General features: G+C 34.2%; 1 protein-coding gene and 1 long non-coding RNA gene across 4 annotated transcripts in view; one reads left to right on the top strand and one right to left on the bottom strand.

The window, feature by feature from the left end:
- Positions 1 to 3,024: 3,024 nt before the first annotated feature.
- LOC105209058 (type II inositol 1,4,5-trisphosphate 5-phosphatase) lies at positions 3,025 to 7,313 on the bottom strand. Of its 2 annotated transcripts, XM_011179226.3 has the most exons (11): positions 6,975 to 7,313; positions 6,675 to 6,906; positions 6,426 to 6,612; positions 6,073 to 6,352; positions 5,838 to 6,011; positions 5,436 to 5,774; positions 5,160 to 5,384; positions 4,428 to 5,094; positions 4,187 to 4,373; positions 3,890 to 4,114; positions 3,025 to 3,805 (listed from the first exon to the last, which is right to left on the bottom strand). In XM_011179226.3, the coding sequence occupies exons 2-11, from the start codon at positions 6,873 to 6,875 to the stop codon at positions 3,546 to 3,548; spliced, it is 2,745 nt and encodes a 914-aa protein (XP_011177528.1). In that variant the 5' UTR covers positions 6,876 to 6,906; positions 6,975 to 7,313; the 3' UTR covers positions 3,025 to 3,545. The 2 variants fall into 2 exon arrangements, with proteins under 2 accessions (XP_011177528.1, XP_028894084.1); XM_029038251.2 differs by having other exon boundaries at positions 6,675 to 7,313.
- A 202-nt stretch (positions 7,314 to 7,515) lies between these two features.
- Positions 7,516 to 19,373, top strand: part of LOC114803616 (uncharacterized) — a 299,076-nt gene continuing 287,218 nt past the window's right edge. For both annotated transcript variants that reach the window (XR_008471609.1, XR_008471610.1), the window contains exon 1: positions 7,516 to 8,292. This is a non-coding gene — a long non-coding RNA (uncharacterized LOC114803616). The remainder of the gene's footprint in view (positions 8,293 to 19,373) is intronic.

Genomic DNA, 19,373 nt, shown 5'->3' on the forward strand with positions numbered 1-19,373 from the left:
ATTTGCAGCAAGTAACGGTAAATCATAAATTTTGTACCCACACACTTTCCAATATTTACATACCATACCATAATACTACGTACACACACATACATACATACATATATATTCAGTTGTTTTTGTATTATTTAAGTTACAAAACAGAAATATATCAAATATTGTAATGTAAAATACAAAAAAAATGAAAAATGGAAAAGCATTTACTTTGATTACTTAGTCTCAAACCACAACGGATTAGTCAAACGCGTCTTTGACTAATAAGACCCAAAAACGTATTTTGCTCTAACCCACACCAAGCGAACATGCGTTTTTGTCTCGTTTGATTCGGTTTGGGTTGTCACATATGAAGCTATGGGCAGTTGTTGTTATCAGACAAGAAAATACGTCTTGACTAAGCCGGTGTGGGTTGAGCCTTGTGGAACCACATAAACGAAGTGAATTGGTTGAGGACGTAACAACGCAGTAGTGTTTCCTTAAATTAGAACAGCGCATGTTTTTGCTATTACAAAAACAATAACAACATTAATTGTGGCATAAACAGCAAGCAAGTCATTAATACTAGCGAAGCTGTGAAGCGATGACAGCACAACAAGCAGACATGAGACGGTGAGTGTTTGCTCGAGTGTTACTTTTGTATATAAATAATATACGTACACATTTATATATATTTTATAGCGTAACATTATTAATTTATATTAGTTTTCTATAAGAATTAGTTATATTTTCGAGAATCCGAACTGGTATATATTTTTATTTTCGAAATTGGTAGAGAATTGAGTTTGAACAACAGAGTGTTAATACTTAAAAATATTCCTCGCACATCTCGGTGTTTTGTAAGCAAACATTTTTCGTTTGAATTCAGACAGTTTGAACTACTATTTTCAATTTAAAATAAAAAATGAACAGTTGAACTTCCATAATTTGAAGTTTTCCATAACTCGAACTATTGAATTGCCAATAGAAGAGAAATTTGATACAAATCATCTCTAACTCTCAAGTTTTTTTTGTGGATTATGTTGATTCGAGTTAGGAAAGTTCAACTGTAGTTAAAAAAGAAGGCAAATATTTTGTTTTAATTGTCGTGCAATGCGTGTATATTGAGTTGGAAGTAAATGAAGACAGCGATATCAGCAAGTAAAAATGCATATTTTATAATATACACAAGAGGAGATTTAAAATAAAAATACATAAAAACCAAATGAAATCAAAGTAAACGTAAATTAAGCTGAACATATTCATACTAATTTTATATTTTTCGTTTTATTGTAGTGATAAGCAAGTTTTTTATAGAAAATAAAGAAAAAAAAATTTAAAAAAATTAAAACATTAATTAATGTTTATTGCGAAAAAAATTTGCAATTAATAAATATAAAATAAAATCTATAAAAATCTAACAACAACAATACTCGACGAGCAAAATCAATTAAACATGCCTAAATTAAATATTTTATGACCTACAAAAACAAAAGAATTGGCATAAATAAAAAAAAATTTCGCCATATGCATATAAATTAACTACATAGACATACATAAACACATACACACATACATATGTACGCATATCGATTGAAGTGTGAACACTTCATTTGTTTAAACTAATCAACAGCAGCTGATTAGTTAATGCAGTGAGACAAATAAAACAACAAAAACACAAAAAAAAAGTATTTATACATATGTGCGTAGATAAATAAGTGCGTATGTATGTATGTAAGAAATAAAATATTTAAAAATTTGCAACAAACACACATTTCAGTTGCATATACACAATAACGTATGTATGTAACGTATTTCAGCAGATAAATAAAATTTAGAAAATACACACGTGTCATTTGTTTGTCATTTTCGGAAAAGTTAACTTAAAGATAAAAGCTAAGCAATTTGCTAAGAAAAAAGATGAAAGAGCGCAGCAGTCACTCATATTTCATACTAAATCGTTTTGAGACTTTTACTTTCAGATTTTTTTTTTAATTTATTCATTAATATTAATGTTGTTTACTTAGTGTATGTAATAAACTTGTAACTCGGCTGCTTCCAAGTCTCTGTATTCTGCTGCTAATATTATATTACATGCACATATACAGTAGCGTACAAAAAATGGTACACTTACTTGCAGTGACTTTACTTGAGATCGCTATCGAATTAACAAATATAACACTATTAAGCAAGTGGATATTAATTGTAACAAGTACATTATTTAGTTATAATAAAACGTTTTTATTTGCTTTCCTTATTATAAAATTATTTATTTTTAGCTAAAATCAAAAAATACAAAATTTTTATAGTGTCCACTTTTTTTGTCCGCCACTGTATTTATTTACGTTTGCATTTCGTTGCAATCCTACGTGATTTCGACCAGGTGTTAAAGAAACTACATACATTTGTTTATTTATATTCATTTTTATTTTAATGATATTTATCAATTAATAATATTCGTTTTTGTTTATTTTTATCATATTCATGTGCAATTATTTTTATGGCAAAATTTGACTTTATTCAATTGTATTGTGTTCAAAAAAATGAAATGAAAATCAAAATCAAAAGGTATGCTGTTAATATACATACATACATTTATTTAGTTATTTTGCACTTTGTAATAATTTCAATTATATTATTCAACATTAAGACAAACATATTAACAAACCGACAATTTGACTATTTCTTATCAACTTATTACTAATATATAACCTCTAAATTTTGTTATTTGTAATATTTATATTTTGTGTGTGTACCATTACATACAACATTTAGGCAGAAACTACGCTTAAATGCAGCAAAAATGAAAACAATTTTCTTTAGTTTACAATATTTTTTTTTGATAAACCCGTGGAATATCAGTTTCCAACCGCAAATAATATAGCGAAAAAACGTGCAAATAAGGCAATTATATTAACCAATAGCACAAAATTATTACTTTTGCGGTTTAGCTAAATGCCAACGAAATACAAATCACTATTTTCTACAGTATATAGAACACTTAAAGTTTCCATTAGCGCTTAAAAGCGTCGTGAGATTTTGTTGTTTATATGTATATGTATATATTAGACATTGAGTGTGCAACAAGCGCAGTACATTTTTAAAAGCTGCGCTGTTGTAAATTTTTCTTTTATAAATTTCATATTTTTATATTATTTTTGTTGAATATTTTTATAATATTTTATATTATTATTTTTCTTTGTTTTCTAATATATATTTTTGCTTAGTGCGAAATTCGTGTTTACATTACTAATTTGTTTAAGCGTTTAAATACAGAGCAGAGCATTAAGTAAACAATCTCGCCATAAATTATAGACGCACTTGTTATTGCTATTATATTAAGTCATTAATGCGCGATAAATCGTTTTCAAGCAATATAAATTCATGTGTACAGATGTGAGCAGCAAGCTTGCAGCAATTTAGCACGCAGCCACATACATATATATTATATATTGTATTAAAACCGATAACATAAACTTAAGCATTAAATAACTACAGTTATACAAAGCTAAAATAATACATTGTAAATAATTGCTAACAGCTTAAGCAAGTACATAGACATTCAATTTCATTTAATTGATTGCATTAATACGTGCAGCATTACTGCCATCACCACCGCCGCCACCGCCACCGACACTACTGCCACTGCCACCGCCACCAGCGCTGCCGTCCACACCGCTTATGCCGCTGCTATCGGCAATACCTGTGGACAACGTGCCACCAATGTCGCTGGATATGAAGCGATGCATGAAATCGCGACAGCGTGTCTCACGATAAAAATCGCGACCTGTGTGTGTCGTGTTGCGCAGCAATACACGCCCAAAAACACTGGCTGTGTGTGTGTATGTGTGAGCGAAAATACAAATTTTAGTTAATTTATGTGATTTTTTTAAATTTGTTTTGTGTTTGTACATACCGACGTGCTGTAGATTATAGTACTGCCGCTCAATGCCCTGGCGTAGAAACATGCATAAATGCACGAATACATTGCGACGCGGCGAACTCAACAAGGATATCAACTCCATGGCTTCAGCGGCTGTATTTGTTTGTAGCAAATCTTCGACGAAAGGATCGAGTAATGGCTTCTCGGGCAAGTCTAAGAGCATGAGTAGCGCTTCGGCAGCTGCTTGTGGTGTGCCGGCTAATTGGAAATTGTGCAAAGCAGAGAGTACTGTTATATTCCTTATAATTAGCGTAGAAAATTGCAACTTACGAAATTCCTCATTCGACCACGTGTCCAACCAGTCACGTATAACATTGAATTGCGTGCTGCGCGCATGTTTATATTCCAATGTTTCGAAAGCGCCCTCCACTTTAACGCCCTGCTTGTGCAAATAGTCGATAAGAAAGAAGAACTCGCGTGGCATTGTCACACGGAATTCCGGTGAATCATCGTTCATCTGAAATTCGTTTAATCAAGCATATTATTAGCATAATGACGTATAATTACTAACCAAATCTTTAATTTGCGCTTGTGTATACGTGTTGACCGGTTTATCGGTGCGGCAAAGCGTTTCCACTGAAAGTCCAAAACAACTCGGCTTGTATTCACCGGTGACCGTGAGAAACATATCGGGACCATTTTTCACATGCAAAATCAATATGTCGAAATCGAATTTCCAATTGGTCGTGCGTATCTTCTTCAACAAGCCCGTTATGGAACGCACATCTGCCAGCAATTTGACGCGTACACGTTTGGTGCTATCGGTCATTAGCGTTTCGGCACGCGGTTCAACTTGCAACCACTTCTCGCATATATCATTCAAAGGTGGGTCTTTCACTTTGAACATAAATTCCACCGGCATCGGACAGTTATTCGAGACTGTGAAATCACACACTGACAACTCGTTGAAACGCACAACACCGAAATCGAGCACTGTTTTATCAACACTTAGTTGCGGTTGATTCTCATTTTCACGTTTGTCAACCAGCTTCAAGACTTCCTCGTGTACACGTTTGTAACGTTTCTCATCTTTGGTTTTGATTTTTACACGAAATATTGCATAGACGGGCTTGTGATCACTCTGCCGTATCTCCATGATGCTATTGTAAGCCAACTGCTCAATGCGCACACCTTTCCACAGCACACGATCGCAGTATGCCGGTGCACGTTGTTTCTCACTAAATAAGAGTGTATAAAATGTAAAGTACGTGAAATAATTAAAATTTACCATTGCATTACTCACCTGCTGTCAAAATTGTCTGTACCTACATCATACTTGTAGGTTGGACGAAATTTGATACGCCCTTCACTGTAGCCATCAAAGCAGTTGCCTTTACCCATTTCAATGCGTAGCTGATCATACTTCATGAGTACGTCATAAGCGTCTGGTGAGGCGCGATTACATGGCAATTGCAAGCCGGGCGGCTCTTCAATGCGATAATTTAAGTCACCAATCCAAAAGATGTGGCTGTAGTTAAAAAAAAGTTGATTAAAGCTTAAAATGCGCAGAATCACTTACTCATGATCATTGATGGTACGCTTTAGATCATCATCAAACACTAAACCACGTACGATGCCCGCATAATCTTCATTTCGTGCCTCAATGAAGGCCATATGCGCTGCTAGATGTGAGTTTACAAAGCAGAGGTTTCCTTCATTCAGTTGTATGCTCACCGCAACACCACCTTTGTTGCCTAGTGTGTTGAAGACGCCGCGTGCAACGGTTTTAACACGACAACGCGCTATATATGGACGCAATTGTTTGCGTATGATGATCGTCAACATCATGCCTACTAGACGCACGCTAGTTAACTCTTCGTATTCGCCAGCCTTGTGTAGACTTGATAGCATTTTGCTACTGTAATGTGAAGTATAAAGTTATTAAAGCAGAACTGCAGACTTTTTATGAGATAAAACTCACATCCACATGGGGTCCGGGCGATTTTCACTGAAAGTTATAGCTTTAGCTGATGTATCCAACTCCTGTAGCGCAATAGCATATATGTCGGCTGGTTGTTCGCCATTTGAGAGCCACAAGTGCAAAGGACTGTCGCTATAGGGTTTATTATTTACATTCCATGTGCCACAATAAACGCTAAAAAAGATAATGAAATATTAAAATAAGTTATACAGTTGTAAATTGCAACAATACGCACACATAATCTTTGAAAACGATATATTCATTTTCGCGTCGTTTCAATTCTTGCTTCACTTCGCCGATTTGTCGGTAATCGTTAAGCCAACTATAACTCAAAATTGACTCCGTGGCCGCGCTTGAGTGTGTCATTGAGAATTTAGCTGATATGATTTGCGCATGAAACGTTTCGAAATCAGATGCGCCCTCGGCTGATATGATTGGGTAGTAGAAATATTTCACGGCCGCCTCATCGGCTGTTTTTAGATCAAATTGCAATTGCGATATGGTACCCTTTTTATCTGAATACACAAATACACATTAGTTTCATGATAACTTTGTACATATACATGTGTACAAATCACAGTTATTTACCACTGCCTATTTGAAAGCTTTCATTTAACGCGAAAATCTTATCAATAGACAAGTCATTGACATTGCGTGGCGGTAAGCGCGCTGTTGCAAGTGAGAAAACTGCGTAGGTGCCGCCTGCCACAGAGACTACTAATGCCAACAAGCGACTTCGATGCTCTTGTCCTATGATTTGATAGGCTTCAAAAATCTTGAAGAATAATATTCAATGTTACGAAAGCAAATTAAAACATAAAAGACAAGCCAATTTACCGATAAGACTTTTTCGTTGTCCTTGAATTTTCGTTGCACTACTTCAATTGTATTCAAAGCTAGCTCTCCATCACGCACGTCACTATCTGTAACTCCACTTCCTATCAATCCAGAGCTGGACACGGCTGCCGATATCGTCGGTATACTGTTTAACGACGATAATGTCGTTGACTTTGAAGTCATGGTCGGATCAGTGTTCATCTTCCTTAATGTTACTAATATCCAATTCTAACTAAAATTATAAAGATTTTAGTGTAATTTCGATTTTTTGCTTCTGTTGTTATTTTTAGTAAATTTTACACTGTGTTTTGTTTGTATAAAAACGTCATCGATAAGATACGTCGCTTGCGTCAGTATGCGGGACTTTACTACTGCATCCAATACCAAATCGTTTTGGGTGTTGTTTTGCTTTTCATTATAAAATTTTCGTTTTCACGTCACAAATATTGATTTTTGCTCTCCAATGAAACAATTGATATTTATGTTAAACCGCTGTTTGAATATGACCGGATTTGCACTTTGCTATATTTAAAATCGCTTAATTAACTTATTTATATACTTTACGCGAATAAAATTTATGAGTTTAGTTCGCTGCTACTGCTCTACTACTTCGACCGTTGAAAATTCATTGACAACTACAAAACGTCAGATGGGGCATTGCCAACACAAATATATATTGCAACATTTGAAAATTTCAAAATTAATTTATTGATTAAAATAATTTATTTCCCATACAATGTGAAGGCGGGGTTATTATATATATAAAAAAAATATCTTTTATTATAAATAATTACGTGGTTTTCGCTGTTTTTTAAATTAAAAATTACATCACCCGTAACTCGTTGCCCGTCAATGTGGTACAGTACGAATTGTGGTGACAGCTTATTGTGCTTTCCTTTTTCCTATCACTTCCGTTATTCTGACATTTTCGGTTCGTGGCGTGATTTTAAACCGCTATAATTTTATCAAGTGCGCGTCGGTCTGAAATTGTATTAATTTTAAAGAATTTAATGGTTTGTTGTGTATAAAAAGCATTTTAGCGCATAGTTAAATAGTTGTATATGCGTGTAGTGTTGTTTGCAATGTAATAAATGTGTGCAAATGTTGAATTGGCATCGCGGTAGTTGTGCCTGCATTGCTAACCTAAAAGAAGGTGGACTTGCGTGAGTTTGTGAGTTTTCGGTAAAATGCTTAAAGGGAAACGCTATATAGATCTCATACATAACAATATCGTGTTTAATTGTTACAATAAGTGCTATTTTACAACAACAACCAGAAATAAAATGTGAAAAAATTGGTTTTGAAGTTGACACCAGTTGAACACAATTTCGTTTGCATGTACCTGCATTTGTGGTTCGCTTTCTCGCGTTTAATTTTTCATTTCCTTTTCGTGCGTTTTTGACGTTTCCGTTTGCAAATGACATTTTGAAAAAAGAAAAGATTAAGCAGTGCGAACAAAGTAGTAAAGAGACTTTTCGTTAATTGCCAATATAAACATATGAACGATGAGTGTATTTACACATATATGTAGTATTCTGTCTGTGTTACAGATACATATGTATATCAAAGACTAATACTTCATTCAAAATGCAAAGGAAATTGGAAATACTCGAATAATGTAAGTCACATTTATAACTATTTATAATTAAAAATATATAAAATTCAGATTATTAATTAATATGTGAATGAAACTGCATAATTTGTACATAATAAACGCAAATTAATGATGAAAAATTAAACTTATTACAAACATACATACTTATCTCGCATTATTTTAAATTTTTGTACCCAATTTAATTGAATTTTTTTGTTTTGAATTCTTAAAATGTGTTTTTTGTATTCAGAGGCTTAAAATAAAACCATAACACACAGGACACAATGTAAAATATAATATCATTACTCAAGTGTAGGTTTAACCTAACAACGGAATTAATAAAACACAAAAATTTTTACTTTTTCAAGGCTTTCTAAACTAATGCTACAAGCAATTATTATTTTCCCACCATTATCATTTTCATATATCAGAACCATAGCATCATTTTTTGTGGCTGTTTTAATAATTTTTGGAAATATTCAGTAGCGGACAAAAAAGTGGAAAACAAAGAGTTATTTGATAAAATTTGTTATGCAACTAGATTTATATAAGTATTTCCAACAAAAATAAATATTTCAGTTAAAAATAAATATTTTCATTTTCTATTAGAAGCCAATATAAAATATTTCCGATATTTGAATTTTAAATATGGAATTTATTAAAAATATTCTTAAAACTAAACGCGATACAATAGAAACTCCATTTTTTTTTAATATAGTAATAACGATAGAGATACCAAAATGTCTTCATTTAATTTTTCGATTTGTTCTCCAGTAAGAGCTGTTGGTATTTAATAAAGTTAACATTTCCATCAATTATGGGCAACTTTCCAGCACCATGATTAGAAAAAAACCCCTAGATCTTTGGGGTCCCCCTGCCTAACGGTACTTCTGACACATGAATTATAGAAACGTTCACCAACTTTTTTGCGAACGTGCGACATATCGTATGTACCGAAGTGGTTAATTTTGGATATATCTGAAAATATGGCTTTTCTCCAATACTTCTTGATCCAAATTTTGTGCAATTTAGCGCACTGGATGCGTTTTTGGCGCGTTTTTGCAGAAAAAGAGGTTTTTTGGATGGCCAACTGCCAGTTCGTCCGGCTTTTTGGAGGCGCCGTAGTATAATCCGTGTTCTAATGTCTTCACGGTCATCCTTGACAGTAGCCCTCTTCGGGGTCCGGAGCCAGCTTTGCGTTTTATATACCCAGTCTTTGGATATTTTTGAAGAAAAACACTGATAGTAGTCTAAATAAACTTTATTTATTCACAAATTTTGCGTATACCCAAGTTCTGAGATCGCAAAGCCAAAATTGCTGTTTTATCAATTTCACTCAATTTTGGCATTTTTGCACTTTCCATTTTATTTGCAATGACGTGTACACTAAGGAAAATAATTAAAAGCGTTTTCTATCTGAATCTGAATAATGTATTTAGTATAATATATAATTTCTTGTATATGAGAGTCTGATTTGTTAATACTACATCGATTTAAAGTCACTGCAAGTAAGTATTCCGTTTTTTTTTCGGCAACTGTATCTTTTATTTTTCTTTATTTTAGTTGATGCATTTTGCTTTATATTTTTATTAATTTTATTTCATGTTAATTTCATTATATTTAGAATCTGTATATATCAAAAAGTGTCGTAAATTTCTATATATTAATATATTCATAAATATTCAGTTATTAAATTGATTGAGGCTAGTGATTACTAGTAAAAAAATTTATTTGCTTGTTTTGTTTACATCGCTCACCGTTTGTAAAAGTATCAGTAGGTGTTCTGTATTAACTTTTTGCCACTCATCTCTTTTGTGAAGAGATATTTTTAACTCTGTTTGTCAGTTAATGTATGGCTTCCCATTTTTTTGAAACATTTTTGTGGACACATTCATGGAATTATTTCGCATTTCAACTTTCTAACGGCATTTTTTATTTATTTTACCCAGCTTGGCTCATTTCAATTTTGGGAGCTTATATACGAACGTATCATAGCCCAGCCGACAATTTGAAATGAAACAAGTAAGGAAGGGCTAAGTTCGGGTGTAACCGAACATTTTATACTCTCGCAATTTATTTATTTAACTTATTCGTCATATATATTGTATAAAGTCCATTGAAAGATGGAAACCATAATATTAGGTTAGAAGCACCGAGGCCCTCGTGTTCGATATATGGGGCCTTAAAAACGTATCGTCCGATTTCGGCGATTTTTAGAATGGGGCTGCCACACTATAAACATAGTATTTGTGCAAAGTTGTGCACCGATATCTTCACTAGTGCTTACTTTATATAATGTAATGTAAACGATTCAGATTGTCTTCAAAGTTCTGGTATATAGGAAGTAGGCGTGGTTGTGAAGCGATTTGGCCTATTTTCACAACATATCATTGGGATGTAAGGAAACTATTACAAACCAAGTTTCATTGAAATCGGTCGAGTAGTTCCTGAGATATCGTTTTTGACTCATAAGTGGGCGACGCCACGCCCATTTTCCATTTTGTAAAAAAATCTGAGTGCAGCTTCCATCTACCATTCTTCTTCTTGACTGGCGTAGACACCGCTTACGCGGTTATAGCCGAGTCCAAAACAGCGCGCCACGTATCCCTCCTTCTGGCAGTTTGGCGCCAATTGGTTATACCAAGCGAAGACAGGTCCCTCTCCACCTGGTCCTTCCATCGGAGTGGAGGTCTCCCTCTTACTCGGCTTCCACCAGCGGGTACTGCATCGAATACTTTCAGAGCTGGAGTGTTTTCTTCCATCCGTACAACATGACTCATCGGATGTTGACATCGTCCACGCTTCTGCACCGTAAAGTAGGACGGGAATGATGAGAGACTTGTAGAGTTTGGTGTTTGTTCGTCGAGAGAGGACTTTACTTTTCAATTGCCTACTTAGTCCATAGTAGCACCTGTTGGCAAGAGTGATTCTGCGTTGGATTTTAAGGCTGACATTATTATCGGTGTTAATGCTGGTTCCCAGGTAGACGAAACTATCTACAACTTCAAAGTTATGACTGTCAACAGTGACGTGGGAGCCAAGACGTGAATGCGCTGACGTTTATTTGATGACAGGAGATATTTCGTCTTGCCCTCGTTCACCACCAGACCCATACGCTTCGCTTCCTTATCCAGCCTGGAAAAAGCAGAACTAACGGCGCGGGTGTTGTTTCCAATGATATAGATATCATCGGCGTAAGCCAGTAGCTGTACACTCTTATAGAAGATTGTACCTTCTCTATTTAGTTCTGCAGCCCGTATTATTTTCTCCAGCATCAGGTTAAAGAAATCACACGAGAGTGAGTCACCTTGTCTGAAACCTCGTCTGGTATCTGCCATTGCTTATGTTATTTAGTGTTTCTGACGTTTTTCGTTAGTGAGTTAACCCACTTTTAGTAATTTTCAACCTAACCTTTGAATGGAAGAGGTGGGCGTGGTTATTATCCGATTTCTTTCATTTTTGGACTGTATTAAGAAGTGGCTAAAAAAACGACTGCAGAAAGTTTGGTTTATATAGCTCTATTGGTTTCCGAGATATGTACAAAAAACCTATTTGGGGGCGGGGCCACGCCCACTTCCCCAAAAAATTACATCCAAATATGCCCCTTCATAGTGCGATCCTTCATACCAAATTTTATTTCCATAGCTTTATATCGCCATTTTGTGGGCGTGGCAGTGGTCCGATTTTGCTTTTCGAAAGCAACCTTCCTTTGGTGCAAAAAAATAAGTGTGCCAAGTTTCATCAAGATATCTTAATTTTTACTCAAGTTACAGCTTGCACAGACGGACAGACGGACAGACAGACATTCAGATTTGAACTCCACTCTTCACCCTGATCACTTTGGTATATATAACCCTATATCTAACTTAGTTTTGGGTGTTACAAACAACCGTTATGTGAACAAAACTATAATACTCTCTAGCAACTTTGTTGCGAGATTATAAAAAGAGAAACTTCTTGCCATACTTCTATGTTACTGTGTTACATATGTGTGCTTTTTTGGAGAATTTGTGAATTTCATATGTGTTCTTCAATCAGCCTCAATCCGATTTTATTGAGTCTTTTGTTTGTCGAAATTTCAACAATTTCGCATTATGATATAATAAATCTTTAATCATTTCTTAGAAAGAATACCGTAATATTATAATAAGCTTTTAGGCGTTCACAGTTTTAGAATCTCCATTCCATCTTCATCACTCCTAACCGTCTATGCATGTCATTCAGCTTAAATTACCACAAACAAAACTTCAAGTCGCTATTAATTTATGACTACTTTAGCAAGTCATTTACTATATATACATATACATAGCATTTTAAACTTACGTAGTATGTGCACACAGCGTTTAAGTTCGCGTATAGACAAGCGTACAGCTAACTTCACCACAACTTGGCTTAGTTGTGACATCGTCTGCTCTTGGTTGAATAAGTGGCTTTGCGCGCTAAAGTTGATCCTTGAGTCGGTGTGGCTCGTACGCGAGCGAGTTAATTTAAAGTTAACGCCTACAACGAAACCGGCAAGTACACACTTATACAAACACACGCGGCGACTGGCAAAGAAAGTAAGAAGAGTATGCATGTCGCTTTGGTTGTCTGGCAAATGCATTCTACAGTTAAGTACTCGCATTACACCTTGCGTTTTATACTTGGAGTTTAGTCTGTTGACTTTTTTGTTTGCAGAGACTTCTAGTTGTGTTTAGACTTTGCTATTCATTGTGTATGTTCAATGTAAATTGATATAGTTATGGTTAGAAATATACTCTTAATAAATAATATTTACTGACCTCCGGGTATATTTATGTCAGTAGGAAGCATTTAAAAAAAATATCTTCAAATTCGCAGTGGTTTTGACGAAAACCTTCACCGGGTGCCAAGCACGTTTTTTGTTATAAACTGGTGTAAATCGGGAATATATTTAACTTTTTACTTTTCCCCAAAGGTTTTGCGTCTTATTTGGGGTTTTCAAGTTTTTTTTTATTTTTATATTTGTTTTTATTGTATAAAATTATTTTACTTTATTAAAATGCCTCGTTTATGTGCGACGTGGGACCCCATGAATTTTCATGTGTCGCACGAAAACGTGTTAACGGCAGTTTTAAGGGGGCCCCCCATTCTCGATTTAAAGTTTTGACGATTTTCAATGGGCTGGTAAATGAATATAAATTATTTTTTAGGGTTGTAACTTTGCATACATTTATTTGAAGATATTTGGTAAAGAGTACATGTGTGGGTCTGGTATGAACTAGGAATATTAACTTCGCACAAAAATTAACAAAATGGTGGACCTTTGAATTTTTTTTTGAGAATCTCCTTTTTTCGGCCACAAATTTGATAAAGTAGCCACTTAAAATTATAAAATATGAATTAAAAACATTAAAATCAAAGAAAAGAATTTCAGCTCTGCTTGTGCCGTTTCTCATATTAGATACTACACAGAGGTTATGCCAACCTTTTAATGTTGTTGAAATGCTAGAATATATTAACAGACACGATTCAGTTCTCGATTTAGCTCTGAACGAGTAGATTTCAGTTAGACAATATAAATTGTGGTCTTGCATCTCAACGAACACAAATTCTGCTACTATACTATTGTCAATAGTTCCTGCATCGTAGAACCAAAGAGAAGGCCTATGCTTTAGAGAGAAACCTAGAACTGGTATGAGATATGGCACATTTGATAATTGCATTTTTTAGAATTATCTGCTTAGCTTAAAGTATTATTAAATGATACTACAGTCCTAATGCAATTCCTCACAAGAACTGAAGTTAGAATCTAAGCTAAAATTGCACACATTTAACTATTCATAAAATTATAAATTGAATATAATTATGCATAGAGAAATATTACGAATCCAACTGCGTAATTATTGTTTAAGGGGTTAGGGGTAGTCAGGATTTTCAAAAATCAATTTTTTGTTTTTTACATTTTCGTTAATTGTAATATCTTAAAAATTTTCTCTGAAAATTTGTAGTTGATCCGATAATTACTTTTCGAGTTATTCGACAAAAGCAAAGAGCGCTCGGGTACTCCAAAATTAGTGTGAAACTTTAAATGCGTTTTCTCAAAACTATGTTTTTTGAACAGGTTTATACAGCTTTTAGAATACACAATAATCCTGGGCCTAATAATAATCGAAGCTTTTTTAGTTTTTTCAAAAATTTCGATTTTTTAACGATTTTTTGATTTTTTTTCCGAAAATGTAGAAAAAAAATTTCCGGAGGCCGCCATTTTGCTAATTTTGAAAAAAAAACATTTCGATCAGGCCGAGGATTATATATTTATCACCGCAAGGATTTTTTTTTTTTGGAACTGGGTCAACACAAACAGCTATAACTTTAAGAACTATATATATTTTTTTTCAAATTTTCGTGGCTTCAAGTCAAAACATTGTGTAATAATGCCATTTTATTACTTTTGTTAAATAACATGATTGAATAGCACAAAACAATCTGAAAATTCTAATTTTTTCGTGTCTCTGACTAACCCTAACCCCTTAATACAATATTAATTTCCTCAAATGTGTGTTTGTGTGTGTATTTTAATTTCATATTCATTGCTTTTCGCACTTCCAAACTTCTACAATGTTATTAGCTCGGGTAATTATTACTCCCCGCAGTGCTATGGTATTCATTTCCTTTTTATCGTTTTACCACGTGTAAGTTGTTGTTGCTTGCCAGTATAATTTTTATTTCACGCAAATGCATTACACCTGTTGTTGTTGTTGTTGCTGTGCTGCTATTAAAATAGTTGTTGCATTTTCTGATGACAAGATAACTACAAAAGTCGGTTACGTCAACAGACAGCAGCAGTAAGCGGAGCGGAAGGTAAAAAGACTGACAGCAAGTCAAGGCAGAGCAGGGTAAGGTGAGACAGCATGTTGGATGGTCTGGGGGCAAATGCAAAGCTGAAAAGTTAAAACGGATATGTGTATATGCTTTTCCTAGTTAACAAAGTTGCAAAGTTGTATTTGTTGTTGGTCTTTTATAATTTATACGCTTGCTGTATACATTGCTGCACTTGTGTGCTTGCACACACACTTTAATAGACACATCCTTTTCGTCTCTGTGTGCGTGTGTATCTGAGTAAACAGCTGGTTTTTGTGCACCTTGTCGCTCACGGCGTAAAAGTGTTATTCTAAAGTTGTGGGTGGTTGAGAAAAAGTGGCACACATCCGGTGGCAAGAAGCTAGCGACAAACATTAGAAAGTGGTTTGGTGGGAGGCTGGGTTCTATATGGGTTATATTTACCTTTTATTTTTCAACTTTATTTGCTTTGTGGCAGTGATATTGGATTTGCTAATTTTTACTCCTGGTGATATTCAGTGGTTTCTTGGATGTTATTTTAGTTAAATTCAAATTCCTTTTAATACAAACAGGTAACTAACAGAAATAATTGGGAAATTTTTTAAGGTCTTCAGTCTCATTTTCCAAAATTCTTGATATTTTTTTTTAATTTTCTTGAAGTTTATTTAAAATCCAATTTCCCTAATTTAAGACCATTATAATTATAAACATGTAAGGAAGGGCTAAGTTTGTATTCACTCTGAATTTCTACAAAATATCTGAGAGACTTTCCTATATTTTCGGTAAAAGTTTTATTAGAAGCATTGAGGTTCTCATATTCGATATATGGGGTTTTGAATACTTATGGTCCGATTACGGCGATTTTTAGAAGCGGGATGTCACATTATAAATGCAGTAATTGTGCAAAGTTCTATTTCGATATCTTCACAAGTGCTTACTTTATTTACTTAATTGTAAAGTAAACGATTCAGATCGACTTCAAAGTTATAATATACTGGAAGTAGGCGTGGTTGTGAACCGTGGTTATCCTAGCTTCATAACATATAATTGGGATGCCAGAAAAATATTATGAAACGAATTTGATTGAAATTGGTCGAGTAGTTTCGGAGATATGATTTTTGACCCATATGTGGGCGAAGCCATGCCCATTTAAAGCTTATTACATTTGAGTGCAGCCCTCCTCTGCCAAATATAAATTTAAGGTTTCTAGTCTTTTACTTACCTTACTTAATTAAAGCATTTTTAGTAATTTTCAACATAACCTTTGTATGGGAGGTGGGCGTGATTATAATCAGATTTCCTCCATTTTTACACTGCCTGAAGGAAACGACTCTAGAGTGTTTCGTTGATATATCTTTTGTAGTTTACGAGATATATATCAAAAACTGAGTAGGAGGCGGGGCCACGCCCTCTCTCCCAAAAAATTTATATCCAAATCTACTTCTTCCCAGTGCTCTGAGTTACTCTATTAGCAACATGTTCCGAGAGTATAACAAAAATCATTATCGTAATTGTCGTAAAAAAATATAATATATTTTTCGTTTTTATCCACATTTCTTCTAACGATTGCGTCCGAAATAAGTGCTGGTGTAAGCATTAAGACTTTAAAGCAATTTAAATTAACTAAAGGCTAACTCTGCACTCGCGTTGAACTCATCACTAACACATCCTCACATATGTATATAGATACGTATAACCTTCTACTTTTTCCTTTTTAAATTATCTTATTTTTTACTCAAACTACCTTGGCTTCATTTTCTACTTGCCTCGCACCTAAAGCTTCGCTCACTAATTGACTTAGCAGACCTTACTCTTTTTATAGACACCCCTAACTCAGCCTCGAGCCTCTATACCGCTCATTAGCATCAAATGCATTTGTGTTGTGCACTTCAAGTGGTATTAGTTGATGCGTTGCAGTTTCGTTTTTTTCAATTCCTTTTAGTTGGCATCACTTTGTTTTCTGCTATTGTTGTTGTTGATGTTGGTGTTCTTAGTGAAAAGTTAAATGAGTTTTTAATTGGTGTAAAATTGCGTGTGGCTGGTGGTAGGTTGGTTGGTCGGCGTGTGTGTGTGTGTGTGTGTTTGCCAGTTAGCTTTACTGGTTTGCTATCGGTTGTTGGTGGTGTTAGATATATGTATGTATGTATGTATTTGTTAGTATATATAAAACTGGCTCAGTGTCAGCTTTGATACTCGTATTCCTGTGAGTTTTTGCAAGCTTGTAAGTAACTTTAAATGAGCTTACGTGGAAGTATTTATAAAAACATATAATATATGTATCGTATATGGTGGAGATAATTTCTGTATAAGTTCCGATGAGCTTAAGAGGTGTCAGTAATTTAACTTTTCATCGACTGTCTAAACAAATAAATTAGTAGTGAAAGTAAAGTTTATATTTAGCAATTTTATAGATGGGATAGTAAACATTTAAAACAAGTAAGGAAGGGCTAAGTTCGGGTGTAACCGAACATTTTATACTCTCGCAATTTATTTATTTAACTTTATTTATATTATATAATACACAATTTGACTCACATATGCGTCATATATATTGTATAAAGTCCATTGAAAGTTGGAAACCCTAATATTAGGTTAGAAGCACCGAGGTCCTCATGTTCGATTAATGGGGCCTTGAAAACCTATGGTCCGATTTCGGCGATTTTTAGAATGGAGCTGCCACACTATAAAGGTAGTATTTGTGCAAAGTTCTGCATCGATATCTTCACTAGTGCTTACTTTATATATTGTAATTCAAACGATCAGATTGTCTTCAAAGTTCTGGTATATAGGAAGTAGTCGTGGTTGTAAAGCGATGTGGCCTATTTTCACAACATATCATTGGGGTGTAAGGAAACTATTACAAACCAAGTTTCATTGAAATCGGTCGAGTAGTTCTTGAGATATGGTTTTAGACCCATAAGTGGGCAATGCCACGCCCATTTTCCATTTTGTAAAAAAATCTGAGTACAGCTCCCTTCTGCTAGTTCTTCTACAAAATGTATTGTTTCTAACGTTTTTCGTTAGTTGGTTAACCCACTTTTAGTAATTTTCAAGCTAACCTTTGTATGGGAGGTAGGCGGAGGAGGTATATTTGAACTATTTTCATGGTGTGTGGTGGGGTACGTAAGAGAACCGACTGCAGAAAGTTTGGTTTATATAGCTTTATTGGTTTGCGAGTTAAATACAAATAACCGATTTGTGGGCGGGGCCACGCTCACTTCCCCAAATAAATTGCATCCAAATATGCCCCCTCTTAGTGCGATCCTTTATTCCAAATTTTACTTTTATAACTTAATTTATGGCTTAGTTATGACACTTTATGTGTTTTTGGTTTTAGCCAATTTGTGGGCGTGGCAATGGTCCGATTCCGCCCATTTTCGAACTTAACCTTCTTATGGTGCCAAGGAATAGTTGTGCCAAGTTTCATCAAGATATCTTAATTTTTACTCAAGTTACAGCTTGCACAGACGGACAGACGGACAGACATCCGGATTTCAAATCTACTCGTCACCCTGATCACTTTGGTATATATGACTCTATATCTAACTCTTTTAGTTTTAGGTGTTACAAAAAACCGTTATGTGAACAAAACTATAATACTCTCTTAGCAACTTTTATTGCGAGAGTTTAAAAATAATTATAATACAGCTGTTGATATTTTGATTTAAGAGGCTGTACCAGTGTAACTCCTGAAAAATTAGGCTATTTTCGTGAATATTTTTAAATCGATCGAATGTTTCGAAGCTTTTTGCACATAATAAGGTATGTTGTCAGCTATATTTTCAGATTTTTTTTTTACAAAAGTATTGTCTTCGAAGATACCAAACAAAAAGTTAACTACTGACATGATTCCGGCCGAATGAGTAGCTGAAACAAAAAAAATTCAAAAAGGTTATTAAAGTTGAAGGTATTTCCTATACAATGATCTACGGTTTTTGAAAAAAATCAAAATTGACAATTGACCAATCAAATAGGTCATTGTATAGTAAATATATTCTTGAATACTGAGTTTAAGTTTGATGTCGATCGGTCAATTTCTCGCTGCCATTCCAAAACTATACAAGATACGACCTTGCCGATTTCATAGGATATTTTTGAAAGTATAAAATATCGAATAAATAAAAAAATAAATTTTTTGAGTGAAAATATAATACCGGTACAAATATTTCAAAATCAGGCATATACCTTTTCTACCATCATAAAATGTGACTGAATTATGGAATATCGAAATGTCATTGAACAAATCTTGTTCATCATTATTGTCGCTCCGCAGTTTATAGTAAATAATGAATTAAAATTTGTTT

Source organism: Zeugodacus cucurbitae, chromosome 5 (genome assembly GCF_028554725.1).
Source record: "Zeugodacus cucurbitae isolate PBARC_wt_2022May chromosome 5, idZeuCucr1.2, whole genome shotgun sequence".
NCBI classification, from domain to species: domain Eukaryota; kingdom Metazoa; phylum Arthropoda; class Insecta; order Diptera; family Tephritidae; genus Zeugodacus; species Zeugodacus cucurbitae.